The following is an 18,625-nucleotide window of genomic DNA, read 5'->3' on the forward strand; positions in this document are numbered from 1 at the left end:
TAATAAAAATTAATTAGATTAAAGAGTTTTTTTTTTTCACCAAATGTCAATAAAATTATTGAACCGGCCCTAACTTGTTTGGGGTGGCTATTTGATGCATCCTCAAGTACCATATATGTCTCCGTCTAGTATGAAACGGAACGAGCTTTGATCCATATTCCCACGTTTAATTTGCATATAGATTGACAAGTTTTGTGCGCAGTACATTCTGCCGCAGCCCTAAGTGTCAAATAGTTAAATTAATACCATTGTTTTCTTACCATGGTATGGGAATATATGATAGCATGAACATTTTAAGCATGCAAGTGGTGGACTTAAGGTCCCTAATGTCTTTATTGCACTCCATTTCTTAATTTCCTTAAGGAGAGATAGGGACAGCAAAACAGAAAGAATAGAATTAGACTAACATTCGCGTTCAACTTCAAAGCATATTCCTCTACAAGAATTAGATACATCTTAAAATATAGGTCCATTAAAAACTATGTCCGGATGTTAAGATAGTGATAAGCATTGACTTTCAAGTCATAGTCAGGATGGAGTGCTACGATATATCTTGCGTTTATATCCCCTTTATCAAATTGGTTATTTATAAATATAGCATATATTTTAGTGCAAAGTTGCAATTAAAAAATCGCGCTTGATTAGTATAAAACGAAAGCGCTTATTTGTCGTTTACTCAATAATAAATCTAATTAGAATCATGCCAAATTCCAAATTTATTAGTTTTAGGGTACTTGATTAGATATTGGTTGTTCTTGCTATATCAGGAGCCATACATGCCTGTCTCAACCAAAATAGTATACTATGAGCAACTAGTATCCAATTTAAGTGACTATACGGTAATTCAAATTATGGCTACACGACATATTGACAAGTACACTTATTCGAGAGTTAATTGATCATATATAATTAATCAGTGAAGTGAATATATGGTTAAGACCCCAAATATATATATATATATACATAGCTTAAAATTTAAGTTTTTTTTTGCTAAAATTCGGCTTAAATTTTAAGTTTTGAAAGATTTCATAGGTTTAGTTGGTTTATCCATACAATTCAATCAACACAGTGCAAGATTAAGAAAGAAAGTATATATATAGTTTTTATATGGTACGTGTATAATAAACCAAACTAAGCGGCGATGAAAATACGTCTATATATGTTTGATATTAATTATGTAAGTTACATTTGGTTGGCACTTGGCACAATGAAAGCGAGTGTCAAAGAAAAAAACAAATATGAATCGTCATTATGTTGAAATACAAAGGCTTGACTCAAAGATTAAAAACGAACAAAATAAAGAAAAAAAATCAAAGATTGAGGCTGACCATCTCATGTAACAAGTCCAGAATGTCGCGATCAAATCTTCTAATCTACGTACGTATATCTTTTACACTCGACCCTTATGACGAAAACGAAACAAGTACCTAAATAAAAGCAATCAACTAAAAGTTTGACAAACATAGCTAGTTGATAAAAAATGTAATAATTTCATGTTTACAATAATTCTTATATTTCTGCGTATATAATCGCTTGTGTAAATTATATGTAAGATTATACTAGCCTAATTAGGTAAACTAACAACAACTGATTTTCGATATTATATATACTTTTTGGACACATAAATGAAAGTATAATATAGCTATCGCCCATGGATTTTACTTACATATACAGATGGTGGTTTAGAAAAACCATTAGAAGTATATCTATCTCAAGTAAAACAAAAAAAAAAGTTATATTTTTATTAGGTGGATATTTCAAGTGATGAGAATTCTATACAGAATATATCTTAAAGGCCGACGCAAATTGAAGAGATATTCATCCAGGGTAAACACTTTTACCCTAAACGTAGACATACCAAGTTCGAAATCCCAACATTTATAATGGAAAAATTTAGCACTAGACTTTTGTTTCTGACTCAAAAAAATTACAAATTTCGACTAAGAATTTCTTGCATTCAAAAAAGAATCATCTTCATTATTTCTTCTTAATATTAATAAATTCTTTTTTTTTTGACGAAAAAAAACAATTTATTAATATTAAGAAGAAATAATGAAGATGATAAATAAAAAGTAATAAATGGCAGCCATGGCACCAATTGACACGTTGTTAATTCAGCGTAAGGAAATGTCAACGCTCCGTCTGTCTATTTATATGATAACCAAACGTCTTACTCATTCTCAAACTCATACAAACTCCATTCACTCTCAACATGAAGCTTGTTTGGTCGCCCGAAACCGCCTCTGACGCCTACATCGACACCGTTAGATCAGTATGTGATTTAGCTTAAAAACCATATATGATATTGCCACATATATTTAAGTTACAAAAAAAAAAAAAAAAATATTGTCACATATGGGTATATTTATTTCTCCTACGTAAATATAATTTGCATCTATATATGTGTGTATAGTGTAAGAACTACAAAGAATCAGGAGTGGCGGAGTTCTTATCAGCTACAGCGGCTGGATGGAACGCGAGGCTAATCGTCGAGACATGGTCACGCGGGGATCCAATCGCGACAAGCGTGGGACTAGCGGTTGCTGCAGCTCACACGTCAGGGAGACACGTGTGCATAGTACCAGACGAACAGTCGAAACATGAGTACGTATTAGCCATGAGAGGAGCGGTTAGTACGGAAGCTACGGAGGTCGTGGTGGTCAGAGAATCTACAGAGAACACTATGGAGGAGTTTCCCGGCGTGGACTTCTTGGTGGTGGACTCAAAGCGACGAGAGTTCTTAAGAACGCTGAGGTCTGCGAAATTAAGCAACAAGGGCGCCGTTTTAGTGTGTAAAAACGCCGCGCAGAGAGCGGCATCTGGGTTCAAATGGCAAGATGTGTTGAATGGAGGAACACGTGTAGCGAGATCCGTATTTTTGCCTGTTGGGAATGGGTTAGATATCGCACACGTGGGAGCTATCGGTGGTCTCCAACGTGGTGAATCAAGAAAGCATCCTAGCCGTTGGATAAGACACGTGGATCATCTATCGGGAGAGGAGCATTTGTTCAGACGATAGAATTGAAATTTACTCTTTTTTTTTTCTTTTTTTTTGTCAAACACTCTTTCTACTCTTTATGATGTGTAATTATGTAAATAAACATCCAAACAACAAAATTAATTTCTCATAATCAACATGTCTACACGATGTAAAATTATTGATACTACAACTTCTTCATACACGATGTAACATTTCTCATGATTTTACTCAATGTTGATGCGGACAACTTTCTTATCTCCACGTGCAGAACGCCTTGAACCGGTCTGAAACTGGTCTGGTCGGCGACGAGTTTGGTCGAGAGATGGAAGAAGCCATCCCCCAAAACTATGATCAGAGCCTGAAAGATTGAAACTGAAGATTCTGAATCTGAGACCAAAGATAGCTTTTGAAATAAAAAGTTGTACTAACCAGTGGATTCATCATGATTAGCAAGAGATGAGTTGCCTTTCCATGCTTCTTCAAAGCCACTTAGTTCCTCTAATGAAAAGAAAAAACAAAGAAGTCTTTTAGATTCTTACTTATATTATGATGTGCAGATAGTGCAGACTAACCTTCATCAAGGTTGTGAAGAGTCTGTGTTGATTCTACACCACCACTCGAGTTAAGCTTCCTAGTAACCGAATGTCCCTGAATAAACACCAAACCAACAGAGTAAAAGACATGCAAATTAATAATCAATTAAAGCGAAAAAACATCAAACATCAACGTTACCTTATCATTGATTCCTCTGGAGATCCTATGAGTAGCTTCACCCGAAGTCTTATCAGCCTCTCTGCTTTCCTCAACCACCACCTAGAAACAGAAATCCAATTAGTACTGAGTTTCCATAAATGGAAAGGATGTAAAAAAAGAGAGAGAGACAAACATACTCCATCACTGCCTGCTCTTCTGGTTCTACTAGATGTATAGTAAGCACCATCTATCCCACCATATGTAACCTTAGAGGTGTGATGTCTGAATGTTTTAGCTCGAGACTCAGCACCTTTACTCCTTTGATTCACATTCTGAATCCTCCTCTCAGCTATAACAACCAACCAAGTAAAAATCAGACAAATACATAAGCTGTTATTGGATAGAAATTAGAGTCAGTAAACAAAGCTTTAAGTACCATCAGAATCATCTTCGGGGTGTTCAACAGATGGCTGATTCTCTGAACCAGTATGTTGTTCTTCATCACTTCCAATATCTTTCCCTTCATCTTCTTCATCAGATGGTAACTCTTCAATTGTTAACCCTCTCCCACCATTATTGTTGTTATTACTAAAGGAAGCAGCACCTGAACTAAAGGTGTTTGGTTCGAGCAAATCCTCAAACGGCCTAGTGAAGAAAGGATCATCAAAAGGATCTCTTCCTCCAAACAAGCTACCTCTAAACCCTCCAAAATTTCCAAATCTACCACCAAATGGATCGCCCATCTTCACAACTCTGCAATCTTTTTTTTCAAAAATTTAGTAACAAAGTTAGGCACACGACATGGCCTTAAGAGAAGTTCATTATCAAAGTTAGATCTCCAAGGACAACCTACTTTTTTTTCCCTGTTAGACTCAGACAACAGACGTTGGAAGAGATGTTTGAAGAACAAGACCTAAGAGATTAGAGTACCTGAGAGAGAATCCAAGAAGAGACCAGAAACTCCACAGACAATTCCCTGATTCAAAAAGACAACAGCAACTCTGTTTATTTATATATAGGGCCACAATTTTCAAAATGGAATACCAGTTTGACACGTGTCATTTACACCAAGCTAGAAGCTTCTTCAACGTTCTTCATCATTTTTAATTTGATTTTTTTAACCACAAAGGGATTGACGGCCTCAACAAAAGGGATTGACTATTATGAAAAATCAGTAAAGATTGTTATGAAAAGTGAGATGGGCTCTACATTTATAACTAGAGATCAGATACTATCTAACTCATAAAAGAAGAAGAGCATCATCTGTTCGTATGACTTTGGCAAGTCTCAGAGTTCTTCAATGGTGTGGGAATAAACGGTAGAAGCATCTCTCTTTTACATAATAGTTACAGTCTTGCAGGTTCTTTCCCTCAGAAATCTTGAGAATCAAAGTCAGGTTTTGACGGGTACTCGAGTCCCTGAAGTTCAGGCATTCGTCTTAAATCTTCTTCAGAGTATGCAGGAATCAACCAATACTTCTTATCCATACCAAACACCTAAAAAAAACATAAAACTCCCAAATAAGAAAGTAAATTGATAAAGTCTATAAAACAAGTTTATCAAAAAATGTACACTCACTTGTTCAAAGTTCTTCTTTCGACCGAGGTCATATGGCCATTTCGGACTTGTTTTCTTCTCATACGCCTGTTCTCAAAAGTCAATACACGAAATAAAGCTTTTTAACCATGTGATGCACCAAGCTAGAGGATTGAAAAGTAAAGAAACATACCTCTATAGTTGTGGTATTGGCAGCTACAAGCGAGATGTGCATGATTAAGAAACCCATAACGCTTAAAGCAAATGCAAGGTTCAAAACTGTGGTAATGAAGATGAAAGATGGATGTGATATATGTAGCAGAGAAAATGGATCAAAGATAATTAAAAATTTGGGGATTGGAAACGTTACCAAATGCAAGAAAAGTAGTAGCAAGTGTGCTTGGTGTTCCAGGTATCTCTTCCTCGCTAAAGAAGGCTATGAAGTGCGGCATCAGAAGTAAAGTCACAAGCGTTGTTTCCAAAAAGGTGTAGAACTGCATTTGGAACACAACAACAGATGCATCCTAAGCTCAAAAGGAAAACCACTTTGGGCACAATTCAACTTCAAGATCTAGGGCCAAGACTCACCAAGAAGAGAAGAAAGTACTTGTAGTTAAGCGCTCCGACACAGTTAACAACCCAAACACAATGGTGGTCCATCTTCAACACACACCTACCACCTGAGTTTAAACACACAATCACCTTCCTGAGTTGAAGTAAAGGAGCATAAAACAGAAAGTGTGACCGAGAGAGAGCTTACAAACAGAGCAATGATGGCAGCGAGGAGGCTTATGCTGATTACATTTCCTACAGAACCGAGTTCGCTGGTTCGAAGCATCAGGCTGCAACCCGCCAAACTCCAAACTATTCAACGGATCACACTCTCCCTCCTGCTCCTCTTCGTCCGAAGCTGGCACAACACCAGGATCAGTAAACACAGCAGAGAAGTAACTCCACAAAAGCATCCCCAACTTCACAATACACACACACACATCATTATTATCAGTTTCTTCAGCAAAAGTACGAAGCTTTCGAGAAAACGGTGAAAAGGGTTTACCAAGAAATGAAAAAGGAGTATAACAACGAGAGCTGCGAGAGAATCGAGCCCTCCAACGGATAACGCGGGGCCGTAATTGGTCCAAACGACGGCGTAATAGGTCACGCCAACGATGCCTAAGACCAGGAGGATCATGATCGATCCGAGTCCGCGTAGTGCTGTGCAGAATTTGAAGACGTTCCACGCCATTGTTGTGCCGGATCTATGCATAGTCAACAACCAATCTCGATCGATGGGGGAGAGAAAAAAAAATCTAATCTTTTTCGATTTTTTTTTTGGATCGGTTTGAAACAGAGCAGAGAATAAAAAAAGGAAGAGACTTTTCTTGAGAAATTGATTCCAACGAGGAAACGAATGTTGGGTTTATCGATTGTTAGTGAGATGCAGAACTCATCGAGGAAGACGAAGCCACCAACCTGAACTAACCATATAGCATCAACGATTAGTTACATATAATAACTAAACTATGTTAACGGTTTGGTAAACAACAAGCCCGTCTAGCTCAGTTGGTAGAGCGCAAGGCTCTTAACCTTGTGGTCGTGGGTTCAAGCCCCACGGTGGGCGATTATTTTTCAACTTTTTCATTTTTTTATTAATTAATATTCAAAAATTAGAATATATAAACTAGAAACATTTTTTTTCAATGTGTCATCGACAATTAAGAACATCTTACAAAACAGAAATGGCCAATAAAAGAAATTGATATTTTCAATTCATATACAAATTTTTAACCCCCAACATAAAGAGTTTAAAGAAAGCCTCTTGTTTGGCAGCTCTTTATAGCTCCAGTGAATATTTCGTCGGCTCCATACTTAAAGTCGAACCCTGCACTCCTCAGCTTCTTCGACGACAGGCTCATCCTTTTCTCTACTCTATAACTCTTCAAACTTTACGTATCCACAAACAAAAATATAATTATAAATTCTCAAAAAAAAGGCTTAAAATAAGAAGACATAGAAAGAATAATATACTTACTCAACTGAAGGTAGCTGAAACTGGGGAAATTTCGTGGACAACAACTCAAAGACCTCATCGATCTTCATCTCCACCGACGAACATATGTATCTACCTTTTGCTACTGGTCTTTCTAGTAGAAATATCATTGTTCTTGCAACGTCATCAATATGCACCATGTTGTAAGTATCGAACAAATACTTCTCCTTGTAATTCCCTTCAATAATGAATTATTTTACTATAGTGAACAATGATTATTACTCAAAAGATAATACATATGCTTAAACGTAGTTAACCACAAAGAAATACTTCATCCAATTAAATTAATTAAGAAAAGTTGCATGTTAATCGATTCATAACCAAAGATTGCACCCATGACTGAAATTACTATGTGAATATTTGAACCTTGATATGATGAAATTTTAACCATTTGATGACTATAATTTGGTTGAAACTTTAATTAAGACACAAATATAAATATAAGGACTAATATAACAATTTTTCATATAAACTATACCTAGATATATATAACATGTATGTAACCAAAGTTTGTAATATTTATCGAACCTTTTCTTAAAAAAATACAAAATATCTAGCGACCCTATTAGTTTTTTTTTTGTTAGCTTCAAACTAATTATGGAGAGAGAACAAATTTATGGAGAGATATAATAAAAATTTAGATATAAGAGTTTACTTACCAAAGATCATGGCGAGAGAGATGAAGACGGAGGAAGGCAACGACGGAGATATGAAGGGTCCGACGACGAGAGGAAGCACGACCGTCACAACCTCCAATCCATTATTCCCTCCAAACTCAAGCGCCGCCGTCTCCGCCGCCATTTTTGACACAACGTAAGAGCAACTAACTCTCTTCTCCTCCTGATTCCTAAACACCTCCACGTCGCTCCAAACGCTCTCATCCACCTCTCCTCCGTTTCCTCCAGCACCGCTTCCGACGCCGTAAAAAACGGTGACGGCGCTTGAGGTGTAGAAAAAGCGTTTCACGGTTTTAGCATCTACACACGACTTTAGTATTCCCATGAGACCTTGCACGGTGCGTTTCGTAACTATCTCCTCGGTCTCGTTGCTGTTCGGGTCCATGGGATGTGCCACGTGGAACACGGCCTTGCATCCTTCGATGGCCGGTTTAAAGCTCTCCGGTTCGTTGAGATCGGCGGTGAATATTTTAAGCCTCTCCGATGCTAATGGGAGTTCGGTTAGGTAGCTTATATCTTTCTTATTCCCTTCTGTAATAAGCGTAGGCACAAAATTATTAAATTATCATCATTAATATCATTTGGTTATTAATAATTGAGCATATAATATATGGTTGACTTTATATATAGAAGATGCATGGAACATGAGATAGCTATATTGAGCTTCAAGATCCTACAATCTGACAGATAATTCCAACCAAGTACAATAAATTTCTCACATCCATATAAAATATATTATAATTGTCGATCCAAAAATCAACTTTAAATGTGTTTTATCTACTGATCTACAGATATAAAATATACCATATCTCTTTGTGTACTTGCAGATCAACTCAGCACTTTTTTTTTGGTCAAATCAGCACTAAAATAACAATTTTACTTGCATTTGATAAATTGATGATTGATGTGTATAAGAGAAATTAGTGAAGCTAATAAAAACCTGGGTTGGTTCGAACAGTGGCATGAACGGAGTAGCCACGTTGTAAGAGACGCATGATGAGCCAAGAAGCAACGAAACCAGTCCCTCCCGTTACACAAACCAAACCCGTACCGTCCAAGAAAGATGACGCCATCTCACCTCCTCCGTTGTTGTCATCTTCTTCTTCTCTTCCCATGTTCTCTATCTCTAGCTTTCTCTCTCTCTCTTGTGGATTGTGGTGTGTGGGAACCTCTCAAGGGTTCTTAAATAACGGAACCTACGTCATTTACTCTCTCACACCTATCCGCGTGACATGTTCCCCGTTTTGCCCTCTTCTCTCTTTATTACAAATGTGTTTTAATGTATTTTATATATCCGTTACATCAATGCTACATTTTACAGATCATATACACTATTCTATTTAACAATTCACATTCTATGTCCGTTTATTACAGACATTGTTATTGGATTCCGTTATTTTTCATTCTTCCATCCTCTATGTACAAATGATCTATTTTTTACTACTATATATGCCATAGTTTTTGGCATCTAGCGGTGGAATGTATGAACTGTTATATAATATGCATGTTCTATGCATAGGTTAAGGGATATTATTTAGATTGTTATTATATATAATAAAAAAGAAAGGAAAAAAAAACGCGTGAATGAGATGGAATGGAAAAGAAAGTGTAGGCGTGGCACATGATACTGCAACTATCTTATTTGTGTGTCTCCACAAGCTACCGTCTTTCTCGGACCGTTGCTTTGTTGGTGTTGCGAACTATCTTCCTTTTTCTATTTATAATTTTACTTTTTGGATCAGTCATTCTACAGTCATTCTAAATTTGTAATTATATTACTAGTTATGGAGATTACTCGGCTTCACTTCATCCCATATAATATTATTGTTCAATCAAATTACTAGTCAAGGACATTCATCCTATATATATATTGATTTTGCATAACTAATTAACTAAGAGTTCAACTTCCAACTACAACAAAAAGACAAAAAGTGACAAATGAAAAAAGAAAAACAACAAAAACTCTAATCAATCAAGTGATTTGATAGTTTTCGTTTTTTTCTCCCGTGTTTATGAATAAAAAGAATAGAAGCATAGGAGAAGACTTTGAGTTTTGTTGTAACCGTATAAGACTTATCCCAAACAGTGGTATTACGTTTTTATTCTGCGAGAACATTATCAAAGCTTACTAATTCCCGTCCCTATGTATTTCACCGTCTAAACATATTTTTTTTGTTGCCTAACAACCATTACACTTCAAAATTTTGATATTGTTTTTATCTTTTATATAAAATTTGGTTTATAAAAGTGATGTTTTCTTCCTTTAACCCAAGACCAACCCTGAACTTAGATATCAGCATGAGAAAGATGTTCCAGTTTTGGATGGAAATTTCACATTTTCTTCTCCTTTTCTTTGCTAAAACTTACAAGCATGATTAATTTCTCTAGGAACTTTATTCCTGTGGCCGTAGGTGATTCGGGATTTGCAATTTAAATATACTCTTATAATTTTCTTATTCTATGGTGTAAGGGGAACGATGATCCCTACGTTCTCAAGGATAGATCGTAGATGGCTATATACTAAAGGTAATTCAATTTAAATCGATTACAGCTATAGAGATGTAGAGATGTAGAGATATAGTGATTGCGCGTGACCCATGACGAAAAACTAGTTTTTTTCTTTCACATCAGGCTTCTATGGTCCACTTTTTCTCCCTTAAATGCAATTTATAACAAAACAATACTAGAGGAATATGTCTATGACTATTGATTAATGGCTTTCATTACACACAAAATTATAAATATTGTTTGTTTTGATCTCATTACATTGATTAACTTGTTATTGATACATTGTTGTTTTTCAGTTATAGTTCTGAATATCTAAATTGATATTTATTGTGAAAGAAGAACCAACATCATATGCCTATTGGAAAATGATGAAGTTTTTTTAAAATAAAATCAACCAATTTAGTTTGGAAAAGATAGTCACGGAAATAATTTTTATTTTATAATGGTTAAACAAACTGAAATTTTTAATTTTACATTATTCATAACATGATTTTGAAGTGTATATATGTTTTTGTTCATATGTACGATATGCATTGCCATTGTCTATCAAACCAAATTTTAGTAGACAGTAAACCCACACTTCTGAATATGCGAATTAAAAACGTGTGATATAATTAAGGCTTGCTTTAATCACACTGCACATAGACTATTCGTATCCTGTCACCCTCTTTAGCTACACTTCACATAAACTAATCATATGAAGAGAAACTAATGATGCTAATAAAAGTTAAAGAAACCGAGTAATTTGTCTTGCGTCGAGAAAGCTTATATAGTGTATTGCATAACGAAGCCGCATGTAAAATCAGAAAAAAAAAAAAAAAAAATGAAACGAGTATCACGTTTTGAAAGTGTGAGCATCTGAAAGCAAAACCTCTGTAAGGCCATATGCAAGGAGATCAGTATGTACAAGTCATGCATTTTCTTGATATCAGACGTATTCGATATAAAATCCTCAGATAGTACAGTCAGGGGCGGTCCTGCAAATCTTGGGGCCATAAACAAAAAAAAATTTGGGGGCCTATTTATAACTTTATATTAGTGAAGAAACTCGACTGAAAACAGAAAAAACAAAAAGGAAAGTAATAAAGAATCTTGAGATAGAGAAAAAGAAAGAAAAATAAAGCATTTATGAAATATAATAAATTATTTTTTATTTTTTATATTTACCATGGGTTCCATTTTGGTTATGATATTACTGGAGTTTCTTTTCGTTTGTTTCGTAGCGAAACCTTTTTCTTACTTAGCATAAAACTTAGACCATCCGCAACGGCGGTCCAAGAAGAATCCCTAGGAGGTAATCATATGATTAATGAAATATAATAATAATATTTTGGCTAACATAACAACGGATCAGTCCGTAAATAAGGATATGAAGGACTTGATCCTTAGTGCACGTGTCGGAGGAGGACAGGCTCGGTGAGCTATTGTGTTTGGTTTTACGGAAAAAAAATTCATTCGCGACCGAAGGCGAGAAAAAAAATCAGAGCTCCAGACGAAAAGGCGATTTCGATCCGTCGTATATCGTGTTCTTCAGTGATCTTCAAAGGTAAATCGTATTCTTCTGTGGTAGATTTAAGGATTAGATTAGGTTCCTTGTTGTTCTCGTCTCCCTCTATGCTTCCGGGTTTTCAATTGCTTTGGGGATCTTTTGGTTTGTAGTTAGGGTTTTCAATTGCTTTGGGGATCTTTTGGTTTGTAGTTAGGGTTTCAGTACGTTATCGGTTTCAATTGATTTAGGGATCTTCTTATTTGTTCTTACGGTTTGGAAACACCATTTTGTTTTCAATCGATTTCAACGTCGATTTGTTTTCTTTTACTCGGGTTTATATGTGTTTGCTTTATACAAAACGTATCTGTATGGTTTGGTGTTGCTTATCTTGTTTTCTGTTTAGCTCGAAAACTCATTACTCGATCCCTCTGTTAGCTTTATGTGTAGCTAGTAAACTGTTAGTTGGTTATCTTGTTTTCTGATTCGTAAACTGTTTAGTCATGCTTCTTGCTCTGTGTTCTTTAGTCTCTTTTGTTGCTCTGTGTTCTTAATGTTTAGTCTTTCTTCTTCGCTTACATAATATCTGGTTTTTTTTCCAGGTCAACGAACCATGGGACAAGACTATAGCTACACTCAGCCTTCTTCATCAGAGGAGTTTGACATGACCTCTTTACTTCAAGCAGAAGCTGATCTCTACGCGGATGAAGCTGAGAGTAGCTACACTATTGCGGAGGCGGTTCACTACCCACCGCAACCTGAGGCTTATGAAGGATTCCCAAGGACATGCTATTGCGGTTGTGAGCCTATTGTTGAAACGTCGTACACTCCTAAAGATCCAGGGAGAAGGTACTTCACGTGCGTCAACGTTGACGATGGAGACTGCCACATCTGGAAATGGTGGGATGTGGCGATTATGGAAGAGATGCGTGACATGCAGACACAACTTAGGCTGCTCAAGGATCAATTCTTTGAGAGTGACCAGAAGGTGGCTAAGCTAGAGAAGATCGTGAGTGTGTTATGTAAGAAGAAATCAGTGGTTAAATATGGGTTTGCAAACGGAGTTTGTCTACTGGTCATGGTTATAGAGGTCATGGTAATGGGCTGGTAAGTTTCAATCCTTGTTTAGATAATTTCTTTGAAAAAAATAAAACTTTTAACTGTTTAATCTTATGTGTTTCAAGGAAGAGCGTCGGAGGATAAACCACAGTGTCTGAACTCGAGAATGGCTTGGCAGGTACGATACTTTCACTGCTTTTAGTTTCAGTAATAAAAACATATAGGTTAGATAATTTCTCTTAATAAAAAATAACATTTGTCGTCATGCTGAAGGAAGTGTTTAATGCTAGTATTGCTTCCTAACTCTTTAGATTTGATAGAATCTTACTTGTTAGCTTTAAGTGTAGCTAGTAGAGAACTTATTAGTCTGATTTGATTGGTGGTAAATGATGGTTTGCTTTCTATCTGCCTACTACTCCGAAAGTAAATGTTTGCTACTCCAAACCAATAAGCAAAGGAGACATGCTTATATAGAACGAAACCGTGAAACAGGACACGACCGCTTATGGAATGACTACTTCAGCGAAGATTCGGCATTCTCGCCACATTTATTTAGACGCCGTTTCCGCATGAATAAGGAGTTATTCTTGCGTATTGTCCATGGCCTATCAGAGTACATTCCATTCTTTCAGCAAAGAAGAGATGCAACGGGGAGGTTTGGTCTTTCTCCACTACAAAAATGTACGGCATCAATTCGTATGCTTGCTTATGGTTTTGCGGCTGATACGGTTGACGAATATCTCCGACTTGGTGAGACCACTGCACTTTCGTGTTTACATAATTTCACTGACGGAATAATACAGTTATTCGGAGATGAGTATCTACGACGACCCACACCGGAGGATCTTCAACGACTCCTCGATATTGGAGAGAAATGAGGGTTTCCTGGGATGGTCGGGAGCATTGACTGTATGCATTGGGAGTGGAAAAATTGCCCGACCGCTTGGAAAGGACAGTACGCACGTGGATCAGGAAAACCGACAATTGTCTTAGAGTCTGTAGCTTCACAAGATCTTTGGATACGACACGCTTTTTTTGGTCCTCCAGGTACCTTAAATGATATCAATGTCTTCGATCGGTCTCCTATGTTTGATGACATTTTACAAGGTCGAGCTCCCAGGGTAAGGTACGTGGTCAACAGACACATGTATAAGTTGGCATACTACCTCACAGACGGTATATATCCAAAATGGTCAACATTTATACAATTTATCACACTCCCTCAATGTCCTAAACAAGAGTTATTTGCTAAAGTTCAAGAAGCAACCCGAAAAGATGTGGAGCAGGCTTTTGGAGTATTGCAAGCTCGATTTGCGATTGTGAGAAACCCGGTTCTTACATTGGACAAAGAAAAGATAGGGAAGATTATGAGAGCATGTATCATACTACACAATATGATAGTAGAAAATGAACGAGGCGGATACATGCGGTACGATATATCTAAATTTGAAGAAGGAGACGTCAGCAGAAGTTCACAGGTGGAAACCGAGAGGCCTACAAATCTGAATAATCTCTTTCGCGTTCGGAATGATCTTCGTGATAGGCATATGCATGAACAATTGAAAAATGATTTAATCGAAAATTTTGGAACAAATTTGGTGATGAAGATTAATAATTAGTGTATCTTTATATTTAATCATTGTATCTTTATTTTTAATCATGCAATTAATAAAATTTAAATTTAAATTAAAAAAAAATTAAAAAAAAATATTATTTTTTTTATTCCTAAGAACTCTATCTTCGGAAACACCACTGGACACACAGTTTTAATCGGAATTCTTAACTATTCAAAACAAAAATATAACTAAAATATTTCTAAGGATTCTAAGAGCATCCACAATAAAGGCACCCATTGTGGAACCCTTAGGAATTTAAAAATAAATTTTTTTTTTGTTAAATAGTTAAGGATCCGAACCAAATAAGTGTTTACAATGGTGAGTCCTAATAAGAAGTCCTTAGAATAAATTTTTTTTTTTTAAAAAAAAGTGAATTACCAAATGTTTCAATAATATAGCATGAATAAATTTAAAATCACAATAATTAAAAATAAAGATACAACAATTATTAATATTCATCACCAAATTTGTTCCAAACATTTTGAATTAAGTCATATTTCAATTGGGCATGCATATTCCTATCACGAAGATCATTCCGATTGGGAAACATATTATTCAGATTTGTAGGTCTCTCAGTTTCCACCTGTGAAGTTCTAATGCTGTCTCCTTCTTCAAATTCAGATATATCGATACGAGTGTATCCGTCCTGTTCATTTTCGACTATCATATTGTGTAGGATGATACATGCTCTCATAATCTTTCCTATCTTTTCCTTATCCAAAGTTTTTACCGGGTTTCTCACAATCGCAAATCGAGTTTGCAATACTCCAAAAGCCCACTCTACATCTTTTCGGGTAGTTTCTTGAAATTTAGCAAATAACTGTTCCTGAGGACTTTGAGGGAGGGTGATAGATTGGATAAATGTTGACCATTTTGGATATATACCGTCTGTGAGGTAGTACGCCAACTTATACATGTGTCCGTTGACCATGTACTTTACCCTCAGAGCTTTACCTTGTAAAATGTCATCAAAAACAGGAGAGCGATCGAGGACATTAATATCGTTTAAGGTACCTGGAGGACCGAAGAAAGCGTGTCATATCCAAAGATCGTGTGAAGCTACAACCTCTAAGACAATTGTCGGTTTTCCTGATCCACGTGAGTACTGTCCTTTCCAAGCAGTTGGGCAATTTTTCCACTCCCAATGCATACAGTCAATGCTCCCGACCATCCCAGGAAACCCTCGTGTCTCTCCAATATCGAGTAGTCGTTGAAGCTCCTCCGGTGTGGGTCGTCGTAGATACTCCTCTCCAAATATATGTATTATTCCGTCAGTGAAATTATGTAAACATGAAAGTGCGGTGGTCTCACCAAGTCGGAGATATTCGTCAACAGCGTCAGCCGCAGTACCATAAGCAAGCAGACGAATTGCTGCCGTGCATTTTTGAAGTGCAGAAAGACCGAGCCTTCCGGTTGCATCTCTTCGTTGCTGAAAGAATGAAAAGTACTCTGATAGGCTATGAACAAGACGCAAGAATAATTCCTTATTCATGCGGAAACAGCGTCTAAATTGATCAGACGAGAATGTCGCAGCTTCGCTGAAGTAGTCATTCCATAAGCGCACGTGTCCTCCTTCACGGTGTCGTTCTCTATAAGTACGTCTCCTTTGCGGGATGGTTTGATCCTCCACAATCTCGTAAAATATATCTTCTGTGTATTCCTCCAAAATTTCTTCCAGTCTTTCCTCCACTTCATCAGATGAAGATGACGACATATCTAAAAACATTCAATAAGTTAATCTAAAATCAACAACAACTGCTATTTTTTAAAAAACATTTGAATTATGAAAATTTAATACACTTCTAAAAATGTAATAATTTTAGATAAAATAGCAACTTGTTGTCGTTAGTTTTGAAGAAAATGTCTATGGCGGCTTTCATCACATCATCATCATTTTGGCCACTCCTCTGCTCCCTCAGAGCGGCGTCATAGCATCCAGCAAACTTGGATACGTCAGCGTTGATCCTACCCCAACGCTTCTTGCAGGAACAAACCTCTCTCGGTATTGTCCCAGCCAATTGCGGACTTGCGTTGTAGTAGTCGACAATGCGCTTCCAGAATGCACCAGCCCTCTGGTCATTACTTACGACAGCATCCTTACTTGTGTTAAGCCAAGCACCAATAAGGATTTTATCCTCCTTCGGAGACCATTTCCTCCTCTCCTTAGGGTCGCCACCAGACTCGACAACAGGCTCGACAACTGACTCATTAGGACCTTGGCTACCCAACCAAAAAGGTTCGGGTGAATCAAGGTCCACTGTAGTCTGAAATTGACTAAACAAGAGGTTTGTATAAGTAGTTTTAGGATCCATGGTTTTGAGAATGTTTTGTGTCGCTCTAATAGCAACACATAGCCTTAAGTAGGCGACCTTTAACCTAAGATACATTTCAACCGAGCAGTTAGGAAGGTGGAAAGCAAAGTACTAACACCAATCAAATCATATTAATAACACCTCTAAAACATTTAAAACAATCAAATCCTTGGCGGTAGGAAGGTAAAAAGCAAACTAGCATTTAAATAAGCTAACTATAACTAGAATTTAACCAATCAAACTAGAACTAACATTTAACCAAGCTAATATTTTTAAAAAGTTAATTACATTCACAATTGCTCCGACAGAGTACTGCTATTTTTGAAGTTATATTTATTATTAGACTAACAAAATACACTAGGATAAAACAGAGAGAGTAGTGCAGCGACCATTAGTTTTGAAGTTATATTTATTATTAGACTAACAAAATACACTATTCCTGCAAAAAAATGTGATCAAACAGTCAGTAGTTTTTCAAAATTGAATAAAGAAGAACAACAATTTCAAATATTGAAACTTACCAGACTGAAACATCACCGCCAAACCAACCAAGAGTAGTGCAGCGACCATTACACAGACGCGCAACGCAAAGCCATTTCTAAGCACTGCATTCTTCTTATATAACTCACACACCACCTTTTGTAGCTTCATCAGCTTCTGGTCACACTCAAATGCTTGCTCCTTCACCCGCCTAAGCTGTGTTTGAACGTCTCTGAGCTCCTCCGTAACAGCTACATCCCACCACTTCCAGATGTGGCAGTCCCCATCGTTTACATTCTCGCACGTCAGATACAAGCGCCCTGGATCTTTACGCGTGTAAGATGTTGCAACTACTGCATCAGAACCACAGTAGCATGTCGAAGGCATTCCATCATCAGCTTCGTCTCCATACACTTGATGCAAGATCCTACTGTCATCTTCATCCTTGTACAGTTCACATTCTGCTTCAAGAAGGGACGTCATGTCAAGCGACTCTGCTGAAGAAGAAGGCTGTGTATACGAATAATCTTGTCCCATTATGTCTCTGTAAACATAAAAGAAATCATGTAAGATTAAGCGAGGAAGATAAAGTGAGGAAGAAATCAAAGATCATTAGGGTAAGAACTGATTTAAGAAAACAAGAAAAATTGTTTGAAACGAAAATCGTTTTCAAACTCAAACTACAAACCGATCTAAAACCCCCTTCTTTGAAACCCTAATTTCAAACGACCTTAAACCCCAAATCGATTGAAAACCCCATCTTTGACACCCTAATTTCAAACGTTTTTGTCCACAAATCGATTGAAAACACAAATCAGAACCCTAATTTCAGAGGAAAACAACATGTAACCTAATCTAAATCGAAAAAACAGCAAAAGAAAGCTTTAATTTACCTTCGTCAAAATCGATTGGAAATCGCCTTTTATCGCCTTTTCTCGACAGCTTTCTTTTTTTTCTCTCCTTCGTCGAAAATGAATTTTTTTTCCGTCTACCAAAGACGAATAAATCTTCCGCCAATACCCACCTGCCACGTCGCCCAAGGTTCAGCTCCCTCGACCTCTTAGTTACGGGTTGATCCTTAGATAATTATGCTGAAATATAGTTTTTATATTACCATTAACTTTGGTAATGACCCTTAGGAATCGCTAAGGGCTTCCGTTGCGGTTGGTCTAAGGTGGAGTACACCATTGCATATGCTCTTAGTATAGCTAAAAATAATAATTATAAC

General features: G+C 36.8%; 4 protein-coding genes and 1 non-coding gene across 5 annotated transcripts; 2 read left to right on the forward strand and 3 right to left on the reverse strand.

Moving 5' to 3' along the window:
- The first annotated feature begins 1,064 nt into the window (after window positions 1–1,064).
- Window positions 1,065–3,171, forward strand: LOC106395524. The gene is made up of 2 exons (XM_013835953.3): window positions 1,065–2,272; window positions 2,414–3,171. Exons 1-2 carry the CDS (start codon window positions 2,213–2,215, stop codon window positions 3,017–3,019), a joined length of 666 nt encoding a protein of 221 aa, XP_013691407.1. The 5' UTR covers window positions 1,065–2,212; the 3' UTR covers window positions 3,020–3,171.
- LOC106390179 lies at window positions 3,098–4,939 on the reverse strand. Its single transcript, XM_048753396.1, has 8 exons — window positions 4,718–4,939; window positions 4,604–4,649; window positions 4,110–4,433; window positions 3,871–4,022; window positions 3,713–3,793; window positions 3,553–3,628; window positions 3,410–3,478; window positions 3,098–3,338 (listed from the first exon to the last, which is right to left on the reverse strand). The coding sequence occupies exons 1-8, from the start codon at window positions 4,733–4,735 to the stop codon at window positions 3,205–3,207; spliced, it is 900 nt and encodes a 299-aa protein (XP_048609353.1). The 5' UTR covers window positions 4,736–4,939; the 3' UTR covers window positions 3,098–3,204.
- LOC106390177 (probable protein S-acyltransferase 14) lies at window positions 4,806–6,674 on the reverse strand. Its single transcript, XM_013830585.3, has 7 exons — window positions 6,267–6,674; window positions 5,970–6,180; window positions 5,798–5,889; window positions 5,580–5,703; window positions 5,403–5,488; window positions 5,252–5,317; window positions 4,806–5,169 (listed from the first exon to the last, which is right to left on the reverse strand). The coding sequence occupies exons 1-7, from the start codon at window positions 6,474–6,476 to the stop codon at window positions 5,044–5,046; spliced, it is 915 nt and encodes a 304-aa protein (XP_013686039.1). The 5' UTR covers window positions 6,477–6,674; the 3' UTR covers window positions 4,806–5,043.
- Window positions 6,675–6,757: 83 nt separating this feature from the next.
- On the forward strand, window positions 6,758–6,830 carry TRNAK-CUU. The gene has a single exon. It is a non-coding gene; the product is annotated as a tRNA-Lys (tRNA).
- A 38-nt stretch (window positions 6,831–6,868) lies between these two features.
- On the reverse strand, window positions 6,869–9,101 carry LOC106391384 (protein BRI1-5 ENHANCED 1). The gene is made up of 4 exons (XM_013832008.3): window positions 8,877–9,101; window positions 7,919–8,467; window positions 7,242–7,437; window positions 6,869–7,153 (listed from the first exon to the last, which is right to left on the reverse strand). The coding sequence occupies exons 1-4, from the start codon at window positions 9,049–9,051 to the stop codon at window positions 7,015–7,017; spliced, it is 1,059 nt and encodes a 352-aa protein (XP_013687462.1). The 5' UTR covers window positions 9,052–9,101; the 3' UTR covers window positions 6,869–7,014.
- Between the last annotated feature and the right edge of the window lie 9,524 nt (window positions 9,102–18,625).

The sequence above is a fragment of the Brassica napus genome, chromosome C4, assembly GCF_020379485.1.
Source record: "Brassica napus cultivar Da-Ae chromosome C4, Da-Ae, whole genome shotgun sequence".
In the NCBI taxonomy this organism is placed as follows: Eukaryota; Viridiplantae; Streptophyta; class Magnoliopsida; order Brassicales; family Brassicaceae; genus Brassica; species Brassica napus.

Coding starts and splice junctions, on each gene's coding strand:
- LOC106390179 (XM_048753396.1), bottom strand. Junction 4,434..4,603: donor CTTCTTGGATTCTCTCTCAG/GTACTCTAATCT, acceptor TTGAAAAAAAAG/ATTGCAGAGTTGTGAAGATG. Junction 3,794..3,870: donor GAAGAGCAGGCAGTGATGGA/GTATGTTTGTCT, acceptor TTCTGTTTCTAG/GTGGTGGTTGAGGAAAGCAG.
- LOC106391384 (XM_013832008.3), bottom strand. CDS start 9,051: ATGGGAAGAGAAGAAGAAGATGACAACAACGGAGGAGGTGAGATGGCG. Junction 7,438..7,918: donor CTCTCTCGCCATGATCTTTG/GTAAGTAAACTC, acceptor TCATTATTGAAG/GGAATTACAAGGAGAAGTAT. Junction 7,154..7,241: donor TTTCAGCTACCTTCAGTTGA/GTAAGTATATTA, acceptor GGATACGTAAAG/TTTGAAGAGTTATAGAGTAG.
- LOC106395524 (XM_013835953.3), top strand. CDS start 2,213: ATGAAGCTTGTTTGGTCGCCCGAAACCGCCTCTGACGCCTACATCGAC. Junction 2,273..2,413: donor ACATCGACACCGTTAGATCA/GTATGTGATTTA, acceptor ATGTGTGTATAG/TGTAAGAACTACAAAGAATC.
- LOC106390177 (XM_013830585.3), bottom strand. CDS start 6,476: ATGCATAGATCCGGCACAACAATGGCGTGGAACGTCTTCAAATTCTGC. Junction 6,181..6,266: donor TACTCCTTTTTCATTTCTTG/GTAAACCCTTTT, acceptor TGTATTGTGAAG/TTGGGGATGCTTTTGTGGAG. Junction 5,318..5,402: donor CCAATACCACAACTATAGAG/GTATGTTTCTTT, acceptor TTTTGAGAACAG/GCGTATGAGAAGAAAACAAG.